At 32.1% G+C, this 25,748-nt stretch overlaps 2 protein-coding genes across 15 annotated transcripts in view; both read right to left on the bottom strand.

Moving 5' to 3' along the window:
- Positions 1 to 739: 739 nt before the first annotated feature.
- LOC18097114 (MADS-box protein FLOWERING LOCUS C) overlaps positions 740 to 25,748 on the bottom strand; it is a 39,008-nt gene continuing 13,999 nt past the window's right edge. For 2 of the 9 annotated variants that reach the window (XM_052451175.1, XM_052451173.1), the window contains 4 exons: positions 3,504 to 3,545; positions 2,211 to 2,252; positions 1,209 to 2,108; positions 740 to 980 (listed from right to left, as the gene is read on the bottom strand). In XM_052451175.1, the coding sequence (XP_052307135.1) occupies positions 2,025 to 2,108; positions 2,211 to 2,252; positions 3,504 to 3,545 (168 nt within the window). In that variant the 3' untranslated portion in view covers positions 740 to 980; positions 1,209 to 2,024. Of the gene's footprint in view, positions 981 to 1,208; positions 2,109 to 2,210; positions 2,253 to 3,503; positions 3,546 to 6,592; positions 6,693 to 6,775; positions 6,838 to 7,021; positions 7,101 to 11,585; positions 11,863 to 11,966; positions 12,132 to 25,748 lie in introns of those variants that run through there. The other 7 variants (XM_052451178.1, XM_052451180.1, XM_052451177.1 and 4 more) reach the window with 7 other exon arrangements.
- The window catches only part of LOC18097112 (MADS-box transcription factor 14), a 37,100-nt gene continuing 26,817 nt past the window's right edge, over positions 15,466 to 25,748 (bottom strand). The window contains exons 1-7 of one of the 6 annotated variants that reach the window (XM_024596421.2): positions 23,786 to 24,088; positions 19,143 to 19,221; positions 18,890 to 18,954; positions 18,697 to 18,805; positions 17,616 to 17,657; positions 16,024 to 16,065; positions 15,466 to 15,831 (exon numbers count right to left, since the gene is read on the bottom strand). In XM_024596421.2, coding sequence (XP_024452189.1) covers positions 15,829 to 15,831; positions 16,024 to 16,065; positions 17,616 to 17,657; positions 18,697 to 18,805; positions 18,890 to 18,954; positions 19,143 to 19,221; positions 23,786 to 23,970 — 525 coding nt within the window. In that variant the 5' untranslated portion in view covers positions 23,971 to 24,088 and the 3' untranslated portion in view covers positions 15,466 to 15,828. Of the gene's footprint in view, positions 15,913 to 16,023; positions 16,066 to 17,615; positions 17,658 to 18,696; positions 18,806 to 18,889; positions 18,955 to 19,142; positions 19,222 to 23,785; positions 24,089 to 25,748 lie in introns of those variants that run through there. The other 5 variants (XM_024596418.2, XM_024596417.2, XM_024596419.2 and 2 more) reach the window with 5 other exon arrangements.

The following is a 25,748-nucleotide window of genomic DNA, read 5'->3' as shown; positions in this document are numbered from 1 at the left end:
CCATGACTTCCTAACCAATCCGATATATATATAAATTGCCTGTCCACCTATCTATTTTATTAATTAATTAGTGGCAATGTATATAGCAGTAAATCAGTTTCTCTACCAATGTCAATGTTACGATTTGTTGTTGATTCTTCTACAAATTAATCAAACTTAATTGGCAATCAATCATATTTGAGTAGAAGTAATTATATGGGACTGTATTCCAAACAATATTTCTTGAAAATTTAAATTATTTTTATTTTGTTTTTGGATTTCTTTAATATGTTGATATTAAAAATAATTTTTTAATATATTTTTAAATAAAAAATACTTAAAAATTAAAATGACAAGAAAATACCTCGTATATATTCTATATGTATCAAGCGATCAAAGAAATCTGTAGCAACACCGCATTTCTTCTGCGCGCCGCCCATAAGCGATTGGGCCGAGTTAGAAAGAGAGACACTCGGGTCAGTTCAAAAGGGCTGAACAAAGCTAAGCGGTAGACAAGGCCACCTGCCCAGTCTGCCTGCGTGGTATAGGGCGCCCACATTTCTTCTTTAAAGTAAAAAGTAAGCGGTCGAGTCACAGATTTGCCTTCAGAACTCACAAGGCATTAGTGCGGTGATCAAGCGATCTGTCTCCTCTTACAGTTCAACCCTAAATAGCCAAGATCAAAACTCTGGCCTAATTAGTTGTTACCGTATGGCTACTTGCTTTGGTTACCTTTCTTCACAAAGAATCAAGCAAGACGCCACAAAAAAACGTTGTTACCATATAGCTACTAGCTTTGGTTCTTTGCAAATGCATGGAATGCCACAATCAGTAAGCATTCAAACTGCCAAAAACTCTGAGCTTCCTCTCTCTCTCTCTCCCGAACATGTTTATTTTGCTATTCAAAGCAGACATGATAATAACTAAAAGGTTAAGACGTCTGCTTTCTTTATGCTCCCCATGAACGTATCATTAGTCAAGAATACGTGTAGGTAGGTAGCCTGAAAAACACACTGTCAGCAAACTGCAATATTTAGTACCTTAGAAGTTAGATGTATATCTACTAACTGGGTGCGCTTTGTTTCTATTTTTTTTAATGAGATTTCTAGACTCTACGTAAAGTCCAGCTAAAACAGTTCAGTGATAGTATAGCAGCAACTGTGTCATGCATTGTTTTTTTCTCTCCCAAAGCAATGTTAGTATAGCAGCAAATAGAGAGAGATTCATACATCTTATTCTGTCGTCTACTCCTCTGCATATGATCCACAAAGGGAGTTGAGGAGGAAGAAAATCAATCTCTGTAAATTAGACATGCACGACAGTTATGAGATTAAAACAATAATAATTCCCTGCACAGTTGCACTGAATCTGAAATTTGAAAAATCCTGTAATTTCACATTGATAATATGAAATAATCACAAAGGTAAATGGGTTGGATGCAGGCAACTGGATGGCATGGATTAGCGACAGGAGGAAATAGGAAGGATAATTGATGTCCTTGAACTTCTCCTTCAAGATTAATCCGGATGAATTTTTCGTATCGCGGGATTTATATGTACTTTGTTATTTTTAAATATATATTTCCATGAATTTGAGTTAAATAAACCATGCATGCACATGGGCGAGCGCGCGAGCACACATATATGAATGTTATGTATCTTTACAATCCAATTTTCCAATGTTGCAAATGAACGTCTAGTGCAAGTTCCTCAAATTCATTTATTGACAATGAACGTTAACACATGCCATAGTGGAACACTATGTATCGGGGCTTAATAGAATGCAGTCAATGATAAATATATGCTTTTGAATAAATGGAAATGTTTGGAAACAGAGTTAAAATGCTTGGGAGGGTGGAGGATACTTAAACATCAGCTCAAATAAGAAAGAGAAGAGAAGCAGAAACGGTGGAAATGCAACTTCGGCAGGAAGATAATGAAGGTAAAATGGGCTAGTGCATGCATGTGAGATCGAAGAGGTAACTAGATTGCCTGCCATTATAGCCGCCTCCAGCGGTAAGTTATCACACTGCATGTGCTGCCTCACTATTTAAGCAAACTCAGTGTCGTTTGTTGTGGAGGATGATACAGAGGGTGATCCGAGTCTTTACCGTTCTTCATTGCTACAATCTGCACGTAATACAATTAACCCAGTTTTCCATGTGTTGCAAGTAAAATTCCAATATGCACTTGCTGAAAGAGCAAATGGCAACAGGATTAAACACTCTTTACCTGTTTCTCTAGCAGCTGGTTTTCTTCTTTCAACATCTTTTCCTGTTGAGAGCAAAAGACATTCATATAAAAATCAAAGTTACCTAATTCAATTTTCCTATATATATATAAATAATAAAGACATTTGATTATGAGATCACTTCATTCATGTAGAATGGCACACAGGCAAACTGCACTTGAGCACACAGCACTAAAGAACACAAAGAAAGAGCAGAAAGCCCGCATGATTTTTTCTCTCGTCTGTGGCTTGCTTTATATTCATAAATTACTGCTTTCCCTTCCTCGTGACATTTAATTTAGTAACTATCTTACTTCATTGATTTACCTAATGATGTTCCTCGAATAAGAATGAACGGTTACTAGAGACTATGCATAGGCCCAAACTTGACCATGGTCAGACAATACAGGGGGGACCTAGGCCCAAACTTGACCATCTCACCACACAGTATATCATGCATTATTCTTCTAGAGATCATAATAATGTGCAAGGATTCGAAGTATGCAGCAAAATAGTTTTTAGTCGAAAGTTTTCTCATACTTGGATTGTACGATAAGCAAGCCTTACTTTTGAAGTCAATTTTAGCTTTGACATCCTTAGGAAACAGTTTTTAACAGACAGTAGGAAAGACTTACGAATTGATTATGCCCAACAATGAATAGTGCTAGTTATCCAACAGTAAAACCAGAAATTAGGAATGCAATAATATCACCTAAAGCTCATTAAGGTTGACTAGCCATAATTGCTTTGGACCGGCTCTATTCTACTATTTTGCTAAGAAGCATTCTGGATTTTTTTTTAATTAAACTTCAGGATAGCATGCCCATTTGAAACATAATGCAGGAGGTTGATCAAAAGTTCTTAGACGACAATTAAAGCATGATCAATAGACCGATTGCATCCTTGGAAGATCATCGTTGACAATTAATTCAGATATCATTGATGCAGTAAAGGGATGCTATATGCTATATGCTGGTCCAGGAATCCTAGACATGACATGATCTGAGCATTTTAGCAGCTATAAAATGTTGGATGCAAACAACGGGTAGGTTTTCTTAATTATGAATAAGATGTTTCGGAAGTTTTCTCATACTTGGATTGTATGATGATAAGCAAACCTGGAAGTTTTTGTATCAGAAACCTTCTCTGGTCAAAAGAGCTACTAGAGAAAAATGAGGATCCTAAGATCATGTCTTGCTCTCTCCATGCAGCATTCATGCATTGATTGCAAATGGGGGTTTATATATTGCAGAAAATGATTTTCAAAGCAGTTATAACCAAATGCACTTTCATACCTGGTCGTGGAGGGACTTCACTGATTCCAACATCATTTGTATCTGAAACAAAACGAAAAATGATGAAAAGAATTGTAGTGCTATTACGAGATAGTATAGTTGTGCTGGTGAACGGGATGTGCCCAGGAATACAAAATACACTGGTTCTAAAATTCTAGAATAGAAAACAAACTAGCAATCAAGCAACAAATAGTGGATTGAAGATAGTGTCTGTCATAATAATCAATTATATTCTTTCAAACCTCTAACTAGATTCCTAGTTTTTCCAACTGAAAGTAACTTTAGGCTTGCAAGTCTTCTATTTCTTATAGCTTGCCTTCAATGTTATCAACTAAATTCTTCAATTCTACATTTTAAGCAACAATGACACCATATAGCTCTTAAAGCTTTCTTAAAATTTTTACCCTTGACATCATTAGTTATCAAATTTTCTTTAGACTTTTCTTAATCCAAACACTTTTTTTACACAACAACTTCTTTCTTATTAAGAAATGGAGCATTGAAAGTCTCTAAGAGCAAAAATTCTTCTTCGAGAAGGATAACACTTCCGAACAGAATTTTCAACTTGAGCAATAACATTCATCTTTGTAGATGACTGGTCCAGCTTTGCGTCCAACTTTTGCTCTTGTAGGTTGTTTGAACAATTCCCACCTTCCCAAGCATCATCTTTTGATAAAAGTTTTTATTTTTCAAAACGAGCCAAAGAACTCTCCATAGACATTGGACATTCAGAATTATCTTCTTTATTCGGATAAGAACCATTGTTACTTCCTTATATATGATTTGGTAATGCAGGTTTATTACATAGAGATGACCTTATAGGTGTTGCAATAACTATACTTCATCGTGTTCACATTCTTTTTCTTTGCATGAAAGAAAAATACCTTTAGAGCTTTAAACTTGTAATGAAACCTTCTCTTTACAAGGATCAATAGAAAAGAGTTCTAGTTGTTGATTTGGTCCTCCATCATGATCAAGATTACGGTCGCAATCTTGATAACAATCACAATCCTGGTATATTTTAACATCATGTGAACCAAACAAGACATAATAGCCTATTCATGTTAATTATACTATAGACAATAATTTTTTCTACGTGCTTGAGACATGATAAACATCTTGAAGATGTACATGATCAGATTTATAGCGAAGCGTGTTTATCATCTTACCAATATAAGTGATTGGTAATCTTGAGTTGTCAGTTATCACCACTACACAATTTTTTCTTCTTCTACTTTGTTAGATGCTGTAACTTTTGTTTATCACCTTTCATGTGATTATAACACTGGAGCAATGATCCAATCACTTTCATAATTGATTCAATCATCAATTATCATTGTCAATGCTATTTCTTCTCCTTCTTTGACAAAGGATGCTTTAGCATTCCATTCATCTTCAACCTGCCTTTCTAAACTTGAAATAATAACATTGTTTCCACAATTATGACAATTATCTTTAATAGGCTTTTTGAACCAATAATATTTTTTTATGTGATCACTCTTTCCACAATTATAACAGTTGCCTTCAATTCTTCTGTCATTTTCATAATTCTTTGAAGCTTTTTTTTATTTTATGAAAGCCTTCTTTCCTTCGATAATTCTTCTTTATCACCATCCTTATTAGATTTACCACCAATGTGCCAATTATGAATTTTGTCCTCTCGAGTAAGCCATTGTTTACTCCTGCCATTGTTGGTGTAGAGTAATTTTTCTTCACCCTTCAACAAGACCCCCGTCATATGTTTAGCCATATTTTCTTGACTAACATGCATATTTTTAAACTCAACTATTGATGGTTGAGTAAGTCATCCTTGTAGTGTAGCAACAAAAGTATGATATTTAGGTCTCCAACTATGGATGATTATTCTTTTCATCCTTGTTTCACTAATAGTTGCTTCAAAGTCTAATTTAGAAATCTCCCGATTTCACCTAATTAAAGTATTGAGGAATCGTCATGTCTTATTGTGTCAATGACAATAACTCATTCTTGAGAAATTGCAATATAGTATCATTCTTCTTTGAGAAAATACTAGCAATTGTGTCTCATGCTTCTTTTGGCATTGTAGCATCCCAAATATTCTTCAACATATATTCTTCACGGACTTCATTAGTATTTTTGGAAGTTCATGTGTTTTCACGTCCTTGACTATCTCCTATAGATCCTAGCCTTGCTTGTACGACATCATATATGTTGCCCATGTACTGTAATTCTGATTGTTAAGCTTTTTTATCCCTTCAACAATTTAAAGATCTCCTATTGTCTACTGCAACAAAAAACAAGTTGTTTGTTGTCGTGATCTACTAGAAGCTGTTGGAATGTGTGAGGCTATTAAAAGAACTTATATAATCATGTGATCAGCTGGACTCATAATATTTCATAGCACTAATAATATTGTCAAACATTACAGAGTTCTAATGATATTAGAACTTTTGTAAACTATGAACTATAAACTATACATATCATTAAAGAAGGTGAAATGCAAACTTTGTACGAAGATATTAAAGCATCATATAGTAAAAGCCTAACTTTGTGATGTACCTGAAACCAGGCAACCTGTACGATGACTTTAGTGTTAGGGGATCCTAACCCAAACGTGTCCACAATGACTTCGGTATAAATGAACCTTAGACCACGCATTTTGAAAATGACTTTGGAGTAAGCGCATTTCCTAAAATAAATTAAATGTCTATATTTATTCTCTATCCTAATTTTAATAATTATTGAATAGTGAGATAATTGGTCAGTGTTTCTCTTGTTGGTCCCTAGATGTTATAAAATTGGGTCACGGTCAGATACTTCACTTATCTGGGAATGCGTGATCCAGTATTATAGAATCTGGTTATATGAAGGTCAGATTTTGCTTTAAAACCCTTCTCTCTGTTGCATCATAGGTATGGAAGAAGACGCCCTAAGCCAAGCTCAAATCCTGATGCAGAGTTTTTCAAGTATAAAATGGTGCAAGTATCGAGAAAGACAATCTAAGATATTTATCACACTTGTCCAGTGGAAACAAGAGGGTTCCCGATGCATCACAATACGGATTTCAAATGACAAATGACAAAATAATTCATAAAAGAGAGACAATTAACCTTTCTATCTCTGACATGTGTTAGAGTAACATGCAGTTGTTTCTCTAGTTCCACAAGGTCACCCAAGGTCAACTCCATAGCATATGGACCTTCAAGGTTCCTGTGATAGAACATACGTTAGTAGATGATACGCATTTTTAAGTTAACACATGGAGTAAGTGTGCTGGAAATTGAACGAGAAACCTTTCAACCATTAGAAGCAGCTTTGCAAGTGATTTCAAGTTCGCATGCTTACCATAATATACCTGCTTAGAAAATAGATATTTAGCAATTGGTTCCATACTACAAGGAATATAAATTTAGAAACGAGGAAAAAATAATGCTATGTCAAAAATGAAGCCATAAATCTATATTTTTTTTCTTAATTCTCTCTGTTGTTATGACGGTATTTGCACTACCAATAATCAAAATGACACAAGCATTGCATACCTCTGCATGATTAGCATCTTTGGATGAAGTTGTTTTTTTTTTAAAATGGCTCGTGTAACGCTTGAGGATATTGGTTGTACTGTATTGTATAAGAAAAAGATGAGTCTTGGTAACTAAAATCAAATCTTGAGATAAATAATATTTAATTATACCTAGCAAAATGACAATGTAACAGGGTGAGTAAAGCAACACCTCAAAATAATCAATTCGATGGCATGAGACAATGAACAAATAGATGATCTTTTGGTTTGATTTCTTAGTACGTTGCAAAACTCTACTTGTTCGAAGAACAAATAGATGCTATCCTAACCAATAAAAACATTTGTTATTCTTTTGTATTATGAAAAATCATTAATTTTAAGCTGTCACTTTCTTATGTTTTCATCCAACAACATGATGTGTACATTAGAAAGATCTGATAAAATGTTTATCATGTAATATGATCAATCAAAAAACCTCCTTTCAAATCTTGAAGATTTACAAGAGGAATCTTCTGTGCTTATATTCCATGAAAAGAGGGGTTTAAGGGATTGGATCATCATGGCATTAATTAAAAGGCTTTGTCAAAATCATGTTTGATAGCTCTAAGAAACTTAGCTACATTTAGGAGAAGATTTTAACTAAGAAACAATATCTCGCTCCTTTATAGATATTGATGTGACAAAGGCTTCATACACTTACGAAAGAAGTGTTTGATATTGACCACATAAAAAAATCCTACCTTGTACCACTTAAATCATTCACCCATCACCATGAATTCAAGATTACAAAAAAACTATTTCGGAAAAAGAGAACCCTCCACCTCTCAAATCATTCACCTTGAAAAAAAATCTAGTCTTATTAACAGTTAAGATATAATTGGTTTTTGTTTCTAATAGATGCTTTTTTTTAGTTTAGTTTCATGTAGCTTGATGATTAATTTGCACGCTTTTAATTCTACGGATCATGAATTTTCTTCCTCAAACCCTTTTCTTTCGCAACCATTTGTTTGATCTTTTCATATAGGGTCATGTTTCATATTGGAAAAAATGGTTATTTTGGGTTGGATGTGGATTTTGGTCAAAATCAACCCAACCCAACCCAACCCATGCACACCTTTATGCCCTATATCATAAGGGGTTAAGAGTTAGATTCTAGGTAATCTCATTCTCGTAATAGAAACTTGTCAATCTTATTGCACACAACCTATTGTCCGTCATGCACAATTATATTCCATCACGTGCTTTCATTAAAGAACCACCTTAGGGGAAAACAAAGGACAAAAGACAAATTGTGTGTTTTACTTAATTCTCTTTTATGTTAGGAAGATTGAAAATGTGACAATGAAAGAGAGATGAATCCTTTCAATTTATTTCTTTCATTAGCATTATGTATTTATATTGCATGAAGATATAAGGTGTTAAGATGTGAAGAAATTTTACTCAGATCTTATTAACTATTATATTTGATAATTGAATTTGAATTTGATTCAAAAGACCTAGACTTTAAGTTTTATGGTTTATAATACATTCTTAACTTTATATATTATTTTTTAAAATTTTATTTATTTCATATGAAATTGATGGCTCCTACATATCCTTAAATGCAATTATAATAGCATTAACGTTATACTATATACAAATCTTTTTATTTGAAGAACTCTTTTCAATTATATGTGACGTGGAGCAAAATTAACAATACATAGATGGATAAGAACTTTAAAGATTTATTTTTATTAAGTTAGTATTTTTATAACATTGGTAGAGTTCCTAATATTGTTTGAGTCTATCAAATGTAATAACATAAATTTAGTGAATTTTTAAATGGCTTAAAGTTAATGTTAAACAATAAAAAAATAAATAAGAAGACCTTGTGAAGAAAAATAGAGGATCTAGTTCAATAATTTGATAAATTTTGATGTGCATTGGTTCTTTTCTAAATCTAGTAAAATCAGTTTTTCTTATCTTATTTTTAAGTATTTTTAATTTTTTTATTAACGTGGGTGTCCGGACCAACTTGCGTGCACCTCAACTAATCCCACGGGCACTGAAGTTAACAACAATGTAAGCCTTCAATGGTCCTGAGGTTTGTAAGACTTGAATCGTTGACCTCTAGGAAGCAAATCTAAAACCTGACCAGTTGAGATATACCTCTTAGGATTGTATTTTTAAAATTTTGATACTTAAGTAAAGTGTTAATGTGTTATGTCAAATGATGTATAAATAGAAAATATTGAAATAAGTGTGATTTAACATAGCTTTTAGAAATTAAATTTTCTTTTCTAATAATCCGTCTTCTTTTTAACAAGAGTTGGGAGTGCAATTTATATTTTAGTATTCGAGAGTGTTAGTGTAATTAAGGTTATCATCCAATTGATCCACTAATTGAAGATGGCGTGTGATGTTGCGCATTAAAAAAAAAAAATTGGCACTCCGTTTAGGCTGGCAGCTATTAGCACACATCTTAATAATTCTCAACTATTAACACACATTTTAATGTACTGTTTTTCAAGTTATGAAGGGTCACAACTCGATATTATACACCGCCACACGCACAAATGTTTTACAATTTGTTGATATATTCTATAACATTTTGTTCAAGGACATGTTTTTACATAGGATTGCCAATATCTTTCTAGCTAATGATAGGTAATACAAATATACACAACATTCAATGCAATCAAACACCTTTTTTTTTATTAATATTTATTATCATTAATATTTACTAATCACTTCACCAATAACATGTCGAATACTATATTCAATAATGAACACCAGTATTTTCATTGATAAATTTTTATGTAACTCACGAGATAATTTAATATAACCAAGATCAATAAATACATTTGTCATCAAGTAACATATTTCAAATTCAACATTTCTCTACACTTATATTTTTTTTCAATTTTTTTATGCATACATCTACTAACTTAACTAGTGAAGAGTCTTTTATTCTATAAAAAACTTGTTTTTTCAAGAAAACTTTCAATCATCGATCAAACCCAACCAGTAAACCTAGACATAAGAACCATATTAAACTCATATGTCCTGGCCTAAAATAGTAACCCGTGAAAATCTCATTTTATGTGGAAAATGTTTTCACGATTTTATCCAAGTGGATAGTCAAATTTTTTATAGGATGAAAATTGAACTCATATACCAAAATAATGCTGTAACGTGAACCAAGTTTTACAACTTCCATGCCCATAAGAGTACAAGTGAGAAGATTTTCTTATGCCATGTATATTTGAGTAATGGTATCATCATTTAATTAAGATTTTAAAACAAATCCAATTGTTTTATAAAATAAGTCTGGGTTTATATTTGGGACAAAGTTAGTTTTTATATTAAATTTTTTCCCTTTGAGATGGTGAATTAGATGGGTTGATCTTTGATTTACTTGTAGTATTTTTAGAGATTGAATTCCATTTAAAATTCAATTCTTAATATTTAATAGTATTCCAAACATGTTATTTCATTAAAATCTCTTAATTCAATTTAATTATAGGGTTCCAAACATATTACTCTAGATTTAATAAAAAGAGAACTGACTGCCATGTTTATTATGGCTGGTTCAGTTGTAATTAATAATTGAATGACTTAGTTTCGATTATGATTATGGTTTTCATTATAACCAACCGTATTTGAACTGAAAGAATAATATTTACCTCTTTCAACTATTTTCGTATTAAGTATTGAAATACTATAATTATTCCATTAATTATAAATAATTAGTAACTCATTTCATATATTCTTTGAGAATGCTTAACTTTTACTATGACGTAGAGAGTTACTTTATATTTGAACAACTACATTGGTGGTTATCAGCAGAAATGAATATTTTATATGATTTAAGAATACTTTCATGTGCAAATTCTATTTGACTTTTTTAATATTATATATTTTATAATTAATGTTTTAGCTGAAAGAGGGTTAATAACTGAATTGATAACCGATTGACCATTGACATCTTTGAAGATTAGCACATGAGCGTGAGTGTTTTTTTTTTTTTTTTTCCCTAACTGTGTATAGGTTAGATGTCATCATTACATATAGGTTAATTAAATGCTCATCCTAATTACGCGAAATTTGTTTATCCATGTTATAACCATCTAGCTTAGCAATTGCATGGTAGTTAATTATTTGTCGTAATTAAGAGAAAATTATATATAAACATCATGTAATTAAACAAATTATTAATACAGAGATGAGTTTGAAATCGATGACAGAATCCTAACGAAAAGACTAAGTTAAGCATTTAAATGTATAGGACTGTCAACAAGTTTTGTTCGATTGTTCAACAGAAAGTTTCGTGTCTTTATATTTTGTATGGATGGATGAACACGCATGCAGCAAATAATACACATACACTAAAGGCTTTTCCTTTCAAAGAAACAAAAGATCACAACATGTGCGAGCCATGACTGCTCGCGTATAAGCAACGATAAGCACCAAATCCCTAGAAAATTGACAAACCAAAGAAATCAACAAGCGATTTATGTGCAAGAACAAAAGCAATGCTTCTGTTGGTAATCAAGGGACCTGAGAACGAGGTTTTAACCTAAAAAATAAAAAGAGTTGGGTACCTGCCAACGCTAGAGAATTCATAAAGCTTGTCGCAACTTGAAAAGACAAGGATGGCGACTTGTACGTCACAAAGAACGGAGAGTTCACGAGCTTTCTTGAACAATCCATTTCGCCTCTTTGAGAAAGTAACTTGGCGACTGCTCTTGTTTTCAATTCGTTTTAGCTCCACTTTCTTACGGCCCATCCTCTCGTCAGCTAGCAAGCAGGCAAGCAAGAAAGCTGACTCGATCGATCCTAAATCTGTGACCTAATTTTTTCCTAATTTTGAATTTTATCCTTTCCTCAGATGAAGGCAAATAAAGCAAGTGCTCTACTTCTATCACAACCGAGTATAAATGGATAAAAAGAAGAGGAAAAGGAATGAATGTTAACATTTTTACCGGCAGGAATTGAGTAGTGGGTCTTCCATATGTCGTCATAAATTCGAGTCATCTCCCTTCTGCCACGTGTTATGCGTGCTTGCAGGGCCTCTCCTCTCCGTGTTGCGGCTTCTGCTCCTTTTGATGCAAGAGGTTTTTACCTGTTTTTGTTTTCCTTGTTTTCGTTTTCCAACTTCGATCCATAAAAGTACAAGAAAGACCCTTAGTTGATACGATATGACTGTATAATTAGTTATAAGTATACAGTAAGAAGAATAATTGATATTTTATTATTTTCAAGAAAATATTTGTTCGTATCTTTCCATTTAAGGTCTTTTTTTTTATGTTACTTAAGGTCTTCTCATTTAAGGTTTTTTTTTTTTTTTTTTCATTTCAAAATAATCAAACCACTCCATGTAGAAAAATTTGATGTTACTTAAGTAATAACTAATGATTTACTATTAGTTATTCCTTGGTGTTCTATTATTTTATTTTTAAAAATATTGGTTTTCCATCTAAATAATTCATGCTTATTTCTAACCATTAATTATATTGTTATAAAATCTATGATTCATTAAAAAAAAATTGATAAGAATATCTTTGATTTTGCCCCGAAGATCAATATAATGCTATTAGTTATTAATGAATATCTATTTACTCTCTTAATCATAAATTTAAGCTAAATTCTTTTTTATTTATCTATCAATAGATAAACTTTGTGATTTTGAAAGGAGAAACAACACAAATTAAAAGTTTAGCTTTTCAGGCTTCTATTGGAATTGAGTGGAATAAAATTTAAGATTAAATTTAAGATTACTCAAAGAATCTAGTATTAAATTATTATTTTTATTTAGCATATGTAATTCACGCGCTAATATGTCAGAAAAAAAGTTTTATTTGGGAGCTGTGTGCGACTTCCTCCAAGCTCTGATTATAGCTTTTCTTGATGTTGTTGAAATCATCGTGGCGATAATATCCTTTCAAGGTGGCATGTGGAAAAGACAGAGCTCTAATGTGGGTCCAACGACCAAATATTTTTTTTTTTTTTTCTCTTATTTTTTTTATCTCTCCTCCACTCAACTCCAGTAATTGAAATTTTTTTCTTCCCTCTATGAACGAAAAGGGCTGGAGTTTTTCATTGATTCTCAGTAGGTCCCTCAATTTCAATCATCTAGAAAACAAAAATCCAAGCATTGTTTTTGCAAAATGCAGCAATGACTCAATGACATGCATTAAGCTATTGAAACAAACTATCAAGATCAATCTCAATCTTAAATAAAATCATCGTGAAAGGATCAAGTTGAAAGAGATAAAAAATATGTGATAAAAAAAATTGTTTTATGCGAATCCATAATATAATTATGTTTGTGTGTATAATGGAATGTACAATAAAAGGCTGTAACTCTTTTAGAATTTTGTTAATGAATTTTTATCTCATCTTATGAATTTTTGAGAAATCTTAATAGTGACCGCTCACATTCTATTCTTCGATTGTATTATGAGAAAATAAAGATTTCTTAGTTAATAGAAAACTATTTTTTTATATTCAGTTTTTCTTTTTAGATGGAAAATTGAAAAGGTGTTAATGATGAACATGAACTTTTATTATATATAAAAATACAAGAATATTACAACTATTTTTTATAAAAACATAATAATCAAAACTCATCTTAATGGTTTGCTTCCGTGATAATCTAATTATATAGTATTAGTTTTATTTTATTTAAATTGAAAATTTTCGTGAAAAGTTATATTGCTAATTACTTAATAAAAAATATTTATATTAGATTTATAGTAAAAATATTTAAATTTATTAAACTAATTTTTTATTTAAATTTTTTACATTGCTAAAAAGTGTTTGTATATAAAAGAAAAAAAAATATGTTTTTCATTTCTTTTTTATTTATTTGAAAAACAATGAAAATGGTAAGAAAAATCGAAGAGAACCTCTAAAATTTATTTTCTAAACTCCTAACAAATATGAAAAATTAGTTTTTGTTTCTGAAAAATAGCACTCGAATAGGAAATTCTAATTATATTTTTCTTATTCTAACTTTATTTTTTCAATAAATTAAAATATTATTTTGTTTATGAAAAACCCTAAAACTTTAGTGTAAATACAATACTGGAATGACCTCGCATAAGTTTTTCACTTGTACGGGAATGCTCAATTAGGTCCACAAACAATGTTTTCCTCAATTTCATCTTTTATCTCTGAAATCCTCAATTGAATTATTCTATCTAAAATTATCTAGATATTTTAACATAAAAAGACAAGTTCTATTGAAAAAAAAAAACCTTTTGTTGCATTAATTTAGCACCTGAAGTTCTAGTTCAAAATCGGTGTATAGATTAAAGACTCATAAGATTACAAGTTGAGAAACCTACACTTTTAGGTCCCGTTTGTTTGCTGGAAAGTAGTTTCTTTTTGGAAAGTGAATTCCGGAAAAGTGAATTATTTTCTGATGTTTGGTAGTGTAATGGAAAATAAGTTGGAAAACACTCTCCAATGTTTGGTTATGTCATGGAAAATGAGCTGGAAAATAACTTATTAATGTTTTATTTTCTCAAGTTTATTAAAATAATGAGGAACAAATCATACAAATTAAAAAGTTGAAAGAGGATGAAATTGAAAAAAAATATAATTTCATAAATTATCTCAAATAAAATAAATAATAATCAAAATAATAGAAATCAAATCTAAAAAATAAAATAAAAATGAAAGATGAAGAAATTAAAATAATAATAATTAACATTTCATAAATTATTTCAAATAAAATAAGTAACAATCAAAAGAATGAGGATCAAATTTGATAGATAAAAAGTTTCAATAAGAAAATGATAAGGGAAAAGCAAATAACAATTATAAAAATAAGGATCAAATTTAATATAAAAATTAAATTTTAAGAGATGAAATTGAAAAATAAATATTCAAAACAAAATATATATAGCAATCAAAAATTTGAGGACCAAATTTGATATAATCAGCAAATAATATGACATTTCTAAATTTTTCACAACTTCCGGAAAGTGTTTTCCGCCCACATTTTTCAGGAAAACACTTTCCTGAAAACCAAACTAAATTTCCTTTGACTGGAAAGTGTTTTCCGTTGACCAACTTTTCTAATAGCAAATAAACACAGGAAAATTTGAAAAGTACTTTCCCAGAAACCACATTCCAAAAAACAAACATGGCCTTAATCAAAGTTATCAAACTCATCCCGATCCATCCAACTTATCTGAGATAATAACATCACACTGAATTTAAAACTTTAACGAATTTCATCATTTTTCGGTGAGAAAGGGAGCGTCGTCTGATACAGGGTAGTGTGCATGCATAAATCATAAGAATTATCCTTGTCCCTTAATCTCATTGTTCAAGATTAACCCTAACAAGCTTTTACCCTTGAAGGCCTTACCAGGTGATTGATTTAATACACGCATGAATTTTTAGAGCCGAAAAAATGAATGTCACATTTCTCTCAAAGACGTTCATTTTCTGCGTGTTTCCAAATGAATATTTACCACAAGCTTTTCATATTTATTTATTTAATGTCATTACAGAATTCAACAATAGAACGTTGCGCATCCGATCCTCATAACATGCAGAAAAAGAAATGAAGAGTACCCCTATATATGATAGGAGACACAGTGGTGATAAGCGTCTGAGAGACTTCGGAGGTGAGGAGGAAACTTTACACACTCACTCAACATTTCCCTGAAGAGAGAAGCTGCAATGGAAATACAAGAACAATATAATGAAGGTACATATCTTTTGCTAACGCGTGTGCATTTAAGATCATGCAGGCGATTGCCAGATTTTCTGCCATTCCGACCACTTCCAGCATCAAGTTTAACTTTGTATGCAGTGCGGCCTTCAAACCTACTGTTTAAGCAAACCAAATAGTGGTTCAAAAGATCCAGACATCATGCCATTAGTCTCATTGTCATTGTTCATGGCTACAACCTACATGTAAGATAGTCATGTCGACAACATCCAGTTTGCCTTGTAAAAAAACTTGAAGAATGTGCTTAACACGTACGGTGACATCCTAAGATTATTCATTCTTATGCTCACCTGCGTCTGTAGACGTTGATTTTCCTCCCTTAGTGTCTTTTCCTGTTGAGAGCAAAAGTTATGTTTTAGCAAAATCAACATCTAATTATGGATGGAGAGATTAGCAGTCCACGTGATGTGTAATGGCCTTATACATTCTCACCCTAGCTAGCTAACTCGTTTATATATATTTCTCTCCGTAAAAATGGAATGCGGCACCGACACCACCCCTAATTCTAACACAGCTATTCATGTTGAATGACACGTGTGCATTACACCCATGCACAAACAGGCGTACAAAGACATGCTGGAAGAGAAATACTGTGCGAGCAAGCAGCACATGTTTCTACCAACACAAAAATGCAGTCAGATAACAGAGTCCTAATGACATTCATATCTACTTCAAATGTATAATTTATTGTTCCAGTTCTTCATGATATTAGTTAATTACCTGCCCTCGTTCGAGTTTTACTTCTGATTTATCCGATACCCTTCCTGAGGAGAAGGGCGTAAGAAAAGCACAGTAGCTCGACCCAGCCTTTTAAGATGTGATAATTTAGAGACAACAAAGGCCCAAACAAGATTATCTCGCACATAATATTATCCTAGACATTCGTTGGAAGTGAAACAGATGATTGGACGAGATATATATATAGTTCTCCGATGTCTGTTTAGAAGCATTCCAGGTTTCATTTCTGAGTTCTTTACTGGGTAGCATGCCATCTTGCAACATACCGCAAGAGGCAGAGCAAACTTTTTTAGATGACAATTACAGCATATACAAACAAATATTAGATGCAGGCTTGGAACATCATCAATTGATTGAGACATCTGAATGTAGCAGCTTTTAAGAGATTTGCATGAAGTTCCAAGTCGCACCATTCTTGCTAATATATATGTTTTTTCAAATCCTCATCTTATCATCTATGTGAGTATTTTTGCATGCTAGAGATTAGCCGGTAGGATGTGCAGGGCAATAGGTTTTCTCGGCTAGCAGCTAGCTTTTTCAAAAGCATTAAAGATCATGCAAGTGTTTGCCCAGTCAAGGTGTTTGGATGAATATAAAACCTGGAAGTTGTATCGAGGATCATCTTTACACCATCCTGTTAAGGCCTAAAGACCTGCTAGAGCAAAATTGAGCATCTGAAGTGAAGAGGTCTGGTTCTCAAAGAAGCATCCATGCATTGGTTGCAAATGAAAACGCAGATTTTAAAGGAACGATAGTGAAAGCATGGATGCTGCTAGTGTGGAACTATTAGAATAAAGTCTGCGGCATGTGATGGACAAACCAGCCGTTCCTTTCTAACCGTTCAAGCAGCCAGCTGTATATATGCAGGTTGACTAGTTGTAATCCAGTGATTACAATCCCGTGTTTTTACAAACAAGGGTGGAAATTTTTTTAAATCTAGCTAGTAAATAAGCATCGAAGCTTGATCATATAAAAAGGGTATATATATATAGTCTAGGGGAACTATTGGAATAATTTCATAAAGATCTTGATAAAGATCAACTTTTCTTTTCCTTTTCTTTTTCCTCGAAACTTGAATAGAGTGATGGATGACAGAATATTGATAGTTGCAAAGTAATGTTTGATAATGAAATAAGCTCCATACCTTGTCATTGAGGGCATTAATTGTTTCCAACATCAGTTCCGTCTGAAACAAACACAAATCAAATGAGATTACAAAATGCAGAGTGAAAGTTCAAAAAGCATAGAGCGATGGCAACTTTCTTATGTTCAAATGAATATTTGCCACCTAAAGACCTTGAAGGAGAAAACCCCAATGATAACTAAAGGTAATCATGAAATAGATAAGTTGCTCATCAAGGCTAAGCATCTAGTTCTTCCTCTTAAGTCAGCTAATTATGAGACCACACTAACAAGTTCAGGACTGTCTTGGAATACAGGCTTTTTATTTATTTATTTATTTTTCTTTCAGCAAGTGGGCATCCTGACTACCCCTCCAGCTAAATGCAAACCATTACAGCCACACGTCCAATGCGAATCTCGGACTGAAGTCCACATGTGTAGCCAAACATGGAATTGTTTGGTATCTAGCAGCATTGAAAACCAACCTCGATTTCGTGTTGCTAATACACAAATCACAAGCAAGTACTTGACTACCATGGGCCTGTGAAGTGTGCCAGTTAGTGGAATTATTGATCAATAGCCAAGAAGGTGCTTAAATGAAGAGACGCAGACATGTTGCTGAGATCTTTTCCAAGTTTACTTGGAGTTAGGTTGTCTATGCAAGAAATGCACGGCATAATAGCTCCGAAGTGTCAATAAAAGAAGGTGCAAAGCATTTTTATATATATCAAGATATCAAACCCTCGGCAAGTTATGTTGGAGGAATGTTTCTTTTGTTTATTTTTTTTTTCTTTTGAGAATTATGCTGGAGGGACAATCAAGGTAGCTCAAAACAAGGGTATCTAATTTTCAAGTCTAGATCAAGATATTGATGTGAGACTGTAAACCTAGCAATATCCATAAAGTATTATTATATGGGACGTGCTCCATTTTGTAATGGATACTAAGCCAAGATCAAATCATCACACGCAGAGCATGTTAAAATGAAATGGTGCCACTATTAATGCACTTGGCGGCATCAAATATTTGTCGAGTGGAGCAATTTGGTCCATGATGCACCATATAATGGCTCTTCAAAGAAAAAAGACAGAGACACGAATGACCTTTCTAGCTCTCGTACGTCTCAGTGCAGCATCAACTTGCATCTCCGTTTGTTCTAGGTCGCTTAAGGTCAGCTCCTCGAAGTTTGAATCCCCAACTTGCCTGTGGATACTATATATATACGTATCTGAATAGATAGCATGCGTTGATATCCATAACATTTAGCATAGGTATACGGGAAGCTGTACAAGTTACCTTTGTACTGTTTGCAACAGCTCTGCAAACGACTTGATTTTTTTTTCATATTTACCGTGATATAGCTGCAGATGAAATAGGAAATGTGCAAAGTCATACCTAGTTTCGAATTACACGATAAAAACTAAGCAAATACGAAAGAAGATTACGATATGAAAAGAATGAGCTACAGTGTACTTTTTTTTTTATCAGCTTTTCCATTGTTAAAACATTATTCTCTACATGTTTTAGCCAGACAAAAGTAATTGCTTACCTCCGCATCATTAGCACCATTAGACAATGCAGTTTTCTCTTCGAAATAACTCCGATGACGTTTCAGGATTTTGGCCAAACTGAATAGTAGAATTGATGGGATTAGAATGAAAATCCACAAAATACAAAAAAAAGGAGCACACGCAAATCAGCGTTGTTCAACATTGTCTATATCATATGGTAGAAAATGAATGCAATCTTCAATAAACCTCTTAGAATATATCTCGCACATTTATAGACACAAGCCCTACATAAACCCAAAAGTCTTTGAACAAAACTATATATGAGATATGAGATGTGAACTACGCAACATGCGATTCTCCAAAAAATCTTGGTTAAGGAGCTGCTTAAAAACAACTAAATAAACACCACAAAACACCCAAAATGGTCTAGATAACTATTACAGAAAGAACAAGAAATATAGCTGTCTGTCTCAGCAGCCAAAAAAAAAATGTCTGTTTACGACCTGCAAAATTCTTCTTAAAGAAACCACACCATAAAACTTAAATATGCTTTGAAAAGGCCGCACCAAAAACTAAAGAGGAGACTTCTTCTGTCGGAGTAAGATCAGCCAACAGACTCACTTACAAACCTCACACAATGTTCATTTCTTAGTGCACAAAAAATACAAAAACAAAAAAAAAAGAATTTGGATCACGTGTTAAATAACAATATTTGCGCGATTCCTAATTTTACACTTGCCTCAACAAAAATAAATATCTATAATTAAAGTATTGATATTAGATGTTAAGGATAAAAAAACTCATCACTGCAGATTGAAAGATGGATCGAGATCATAGTTAAAAATTAATACCCAAAAATAATCGCTGTAAAGGGACAAGATTTTACTGGCTAATGGAATAAGTTTGGAACCGTTTTATGAATTGGTTAGGCTTAGAGCAGTGAATGACAAGGACCATAGAAGTAGTCTTGCTAGAAAGGAGTGTACTTGTAAAATAAAGGTTTCAACATCAAACAATCCTCATATTGGCCTATGGAATTTTGTGGGGAATTAATTTGATTGGTTTTTCATGACGAGATACCATATTGGAATATAGTTTTTGAGTTAATTTTTCATCGTCTAGCTTTGTGGCTCAAGACTATTAATGGTAACTTCAAGTACACATGAATGGACTTGTTCAGAGGGCCATAAGGTATTCTGAAACGGACTACTAGCCAATATCTTCATGTCATATAGATAAAAAAAAATTGACTTCTGAAGTATGGTTGGTTTTTTTCTTTTCCTTGTTTCTTTTCCTCATTGTACATAACGACCTTGTTTCTTTGTTTTGATAATGCTATCACCTTAATAGAGCTAGATTTATTTATAAAATTCCTTGATTATTATATATTAAAAAAGGAATCAAAGATACTTTTTGCAAGGAAATGACACTTTCTAAGACTCAGGAATAATTATTAATTAATTAAACTTATCACTAATGGCATGTTATAGGTAGTATGCAATCAAAGATGGTTAGGTTACCTTGTTGAACGACCAATAATCAATGGACAATGCTCCTGCTTAAGTTTAATGAAGAGATCTTTTTAACTTAAAGGAGTTTGATAAGGAAAAGCAAACCTCGCACTCCCCCATTGATTATCTTAATTAAGTCTCCCACTTAGTCAAGGACAGGTTAAATAGGCACAATGGGTTAATCTTTCATTCAATTTTGGTGCAAGATTTGGATTCTTAATATTTCTTTTTTTTCCCCACAATTTTTTGATAATAAAGTTATACATTTGAGAATTTACCTCAAGTCACATAAATGAGCTTTTAGAATGAAAATAATTTTTTTATCCCATGTTTTGGGCCTAAATTTGGCTTAAAAAGAGTGACCTTATGTACATATTTAATAGATTGTTAATTTGTAGATCATATTGATAGGTGGGAGACCTAATTGGGACAGACATGGTAGTTTAGGGTTAATTTTTTCTTTTCCTATTATTTTTGTTTGAAGGGAGTACGCTAGACACAGTGTTGGCATGAGTAATGCTAGCTATACTTGAGTGTAATTTATTAAATTCTGTTAACTGAAGACACGTTATCAAGGAATTTTTTTAATCGAGTAATGTTAGCTTATTACACATCATTTAGTGAAAAAATTTAGTTAACTGCTTTTAGGAGATGTTTGGGAAAATTTATTTTTAATATTAACATATTAAAATAATCTAAAAATACGAAAAAAAAATTAATTTAAAGTAAAAAAATATAAAAAAATTAATTTTTTTTTAAAAACACTTTTAAAACATAAATAAAAACAAACATGTTTTAGCATCAAGTTTATTTAAATGATAGGATTGTTAAAATGTGTTAGCTTTAGACTTCGGTATCCACATCATTTAGATAAAAATAATATTGTCCACATCATTTAATAATTAAATTGAGTAAATATATGCATGCATATTGAAGGCGATGTCAAATTGTGGAAGATCCTAATATTCCTTTTATGAACATGCATCCATATATACTCATTAATTTATCTCTCTTCTTAGTTTACCATATGAACAATTAAGGGAAGTATAAGATATTGTTTGATTAGTATCTCAAGATATTGTTTGATTAGTTTACCATATGAACAATTAATGTCTCAAGATATAAAAAAACAAATATAAAAACATGAAAATAAATTTTGAAATGAATTTTTATTATTTTAAAACATGGAGGACATCAAGATATGTACTTTCTATTCTAATTATTATATTGTTTTTGTTACTAGACAATAACCAAATGCTATAAAAAAATCTTAAAAATAAGCAACTTCATGGTAATATCATATAACTCGTTTTAAAAATAAAGCAACTAAAAGGGAAAAAAGAACACAATAATGTAATCGACAACTAGCTAATTAACTATAACTAAAAGGGATTAGTGTTTACTATAGATTGAGTTACTGTGGACTGTGAGTGTTTTCATTGTGAATTGCACTGTTCGGTACAATAGCGCAAAGTACGGTAGACTGTACGTAAATGTTTTCACTATGGACTGCACTGTTTAGGTTTGCTCTTTGTTAAAAGCACTATGAGTTTTCCCCATAATGACAGGGTTGCCTTTGACACAGAGAGTTGCAAAAACTGTAGGTGACGGGATTATAGTTTTAGTTTGGGAAAAATAGTCAGTTTGGATTTTGATGGGGTTGCACGAAACAGCTGCAGACACCTGGTGTTTGGCTTCAAGTTAGGATACTAGGGCCAAACCGACGTATCTGGCAGCAGGCCAGGAACAAACACTTGGTACTAGGGCCAGCTAGCAAGTTTGGCAACAACACGAGACTGTAGACACCTGACGCTAAGGCTACTTTGTCATGTAGTTGGACATTGTCTTTTAATTTAAATGCTAAATGGGTTTATTCCTTACGTCATCATGCGGAATTCAATCCTAAACGAAGCTATTACAAAGAAATCTCTCGTATGAATTACCTACATAAGACCTAGCCGAGGAAGAACTTAACTTACCTATATAAGACCTAAATGAGGAGGAATACCAAGTTAAAAGCATCCTAGACAAGTAGCATACACGTGTGGGTGGTCATTCTGTCATATGAACAAAGGTAGAGACATCCATCATCCAATGATGATAATGCACGTGCAGGATATATATGGTATTGTAATGCAGTGTATTTTTATTTAAAAAAAAATATATTTAAAAAAATATATTTTTTATTTTATTTTTAATATAAATACATGAAAACTATTGAAAAAACACTAAAACAATATTAAATTATTAACTTTTTTTAAGACACATTTTTTTAAAAGTCACTCTACCATGATTTCAACACACTTCCAAATATTTACCGACACCCTCCTAGAGAAATAAAAGATAAAATTACATGCTAGCTATGACAGAAATCAGCAAGGAGCTGTTTGAGAAAATAAATATAGATTGTGTTTGTGTTTTTTGTGATACAGTGCTTTAAAAAAATTAATTTTTTTTTATATTTTTAGATTATTTTAATATGCTAATATAAAAAATAAAATTTTAAAAATAAAAAAAATATTATTTAAATATATTTTCAAATAAAAATACTTTTAACAACAACAATTACCCCGAAAATAAACACTACTCTACCGTCCTTGTATAAATGTGTTAATCGTCATGTCAAACTATCGAACATACTCGTACTTATCACAACAACGACAACACTGAAATCAACCAAAAAAAAAATAATAATGATGATAATCAGAAACATTAAATTATAAAAAACGTAGATAGAAACAAATCTAAGATTAGAGTACCTATCCCCTACAGAAATCATTATTTTATTAAGGATCGTTCTAGATAGAAGTAATGATAAACACCAAATATCCCCAGAAATAATAACAAAAATAAATAAATTATTTGTGAAAATACAAAAACAGACCTAATAAAATAGGAAATAAAAAAATTTGTGCAAAAACAAAAACAGACCTGATCAAATAGGAAATCAGGTACATGAAATCCAAGATTCAATAATGAGTTATCAAACAAACATGAACTTTATGAAGAAAACTGTTCGTCATAATATTATGCGCACAGTGCAGTGTAGCAGCATCAACTCATGCTAAGCGTTCGTTCCGGGTTAAGAGATTGAAGATCAATTTTGAGACAGAAAGCTAGCAGAGAAGTGAAACAAGGCAAGCTATAAAGACATAAATAAAAGTAAGTACCTGCCGGCGCTAGAGAATTCATACAGCTTGCCACTGCTGGAGAAGACGAGGAGAGCGACTTGGACGTCACAGAGAAGAGAGAGGTCGCGTGCTTTCTTGATCAGTCCATTTCGCCTCTTCGAGAAAGTGATTTGTCGACAGATCTTCTTTTCGATTCGCTTTAGCTCCACTTTCTTTCTCCCCATTCTCGATCCAAAATTCGACCTCGCCTTATTTTTACCCTAATTTAAATTAAATAATGATGAAGGAATGCTACCAAAAATATATATAGAATATTTTATGTGTGTGTGGAATAAACTTTAATTTGTTTTTTCAAGGTTTTTTTTTTTTTTTTTACAATTCTTTTAGAAAGGAGAAATGTAAGGTCGCAAATTCGAATCGTCTGCGTTCTGCCACGTGTCGTACGCCTCCGTCTCTCGTATGCTCAACTTACTGCGGCTTTGATAAGTGAGCACTAATATCGTTGCTGTCTCCTTCACTCCTATTAACTTTTTATTTTGCAAGTTAATAAAGTTGATCCTTTTTTTCATTTAAAATATCAACATTACTTTTTATAAAGTATTTAGCATTTTATGTCAATTATTAGAGTTGAATTATTAATCTTAAAAAATAATAGCATCAATCACTCCATCATTAAATCACAGGCCATTTGTTGAACTCAATACTTAAATATTTATTCATCTAATTTAATATCTATGGTACTTTTTATAACAAATCCTTTGACTTGTACTCAACAAAATATATATTCTCGGAATAAAGTGAAATATATAACAAAAATATACACAATTAAAAAGTACAAAGAACAACTAATTAAGAAATGATTTCTCTCTTGTATTTGTTTTGTGTTTAACAGATGGAGTGTTAAGAAAACTAGAGTATTTATTTTATATTTATTCTTTAATTAGAAAATAAATATAAGCAATTAATATGGTAATAACATAGCAATGTTTTATTTGTATGCCCCAGTTGAAAAATGGAAGTTGTAATTGCATTGAGAATATAATTAGATATTTTTTGATTGATAGTCCAGGATTATTGTTTAAAGATTATTATATTTTGTTGTGCATGTTTTTTTAAGCTTAAAGATGAAAATATTTTAAACTTCTGTGGTAGACCGCCAACACACGTCCTCGTCTGTCACCATCGTCGCCGAGCAAAAAACATGAAAAATGTTCCTTCCATGCGAAATCACGTGCACCTGCATAAATGACGTAGGCATGAATCGAGACAAAGATGTCTCAACCAAATTATAACTGTTGCATAGACTGTATTTGTGGTATTATATTATTGGTTGCTGACCTTTTCCTTCCTCGTGTCATAACTCATAACCATGACTTCCTAACCAATCCGATATATATATAAATTGCCTGTCCACCTATCTATTTTATTAATTAATTAGTGGCAATGTATATAGCAGTAAATCAGTTTCTCTACCACTGTCAATGTTACGATTTGTTGTTGATTCTTCTACAAATTAATCAAACTTAATTGGCAATCAATCATATTTGAGTAGAAGTAATTATATGGGACTGTATTCCAAACAATATTTCTTGAAAATTTAAATTATTTTTATTTTGTTTTTGGATTTCTTTAATATGTTGATATTAAAAATAATTTTTTAATATATTTTTAAATAAAAAATACTTAAAAATTAAAATGACAAGAAAATACCTCGTATATATTCTATATGTATCAAGCGATCAAAGAAATCTGTAGCAACACCGCATTTCTTCTGCGCGCCGCCCATAAGCGATTGGGCCGAGTTAGAAAGAGAGACACTCGGGTCAGTTCAAAAGGGCTGAACAAAGCTAAGCGGTAGACAAGGCCACCTGCCCAGTCTGCCTGCGTGGTATAGGGCGCCCACATTTCTTCTTTAAAGTAAAAAGTAAGCGGTCGAGTCACAGATTTGCCTTCAGAACTCACAAGGCATTAGTGCGGTGATCAAGCGATCTGTCTCCTCTTA

This window comes from Populus trichocarpa, chromosome 3 (assembly GCF_000002775.5).
Source record: "Populus trichocarpa isolate Nisqually-1 chromosome 3, P.trichocarpa_v4.1, whole genome shotgun sequence".
Classification (NCBI taxonomy): Eukaryota; Viridiplantae; Streptophyta; class Magnoliopsida; order Malpighiales; family Salicaceae; genus Populus; species Populus trichocarpa.
This window is presented reverse-complemented; position numbering and strand designations above follow the sequence as displayed.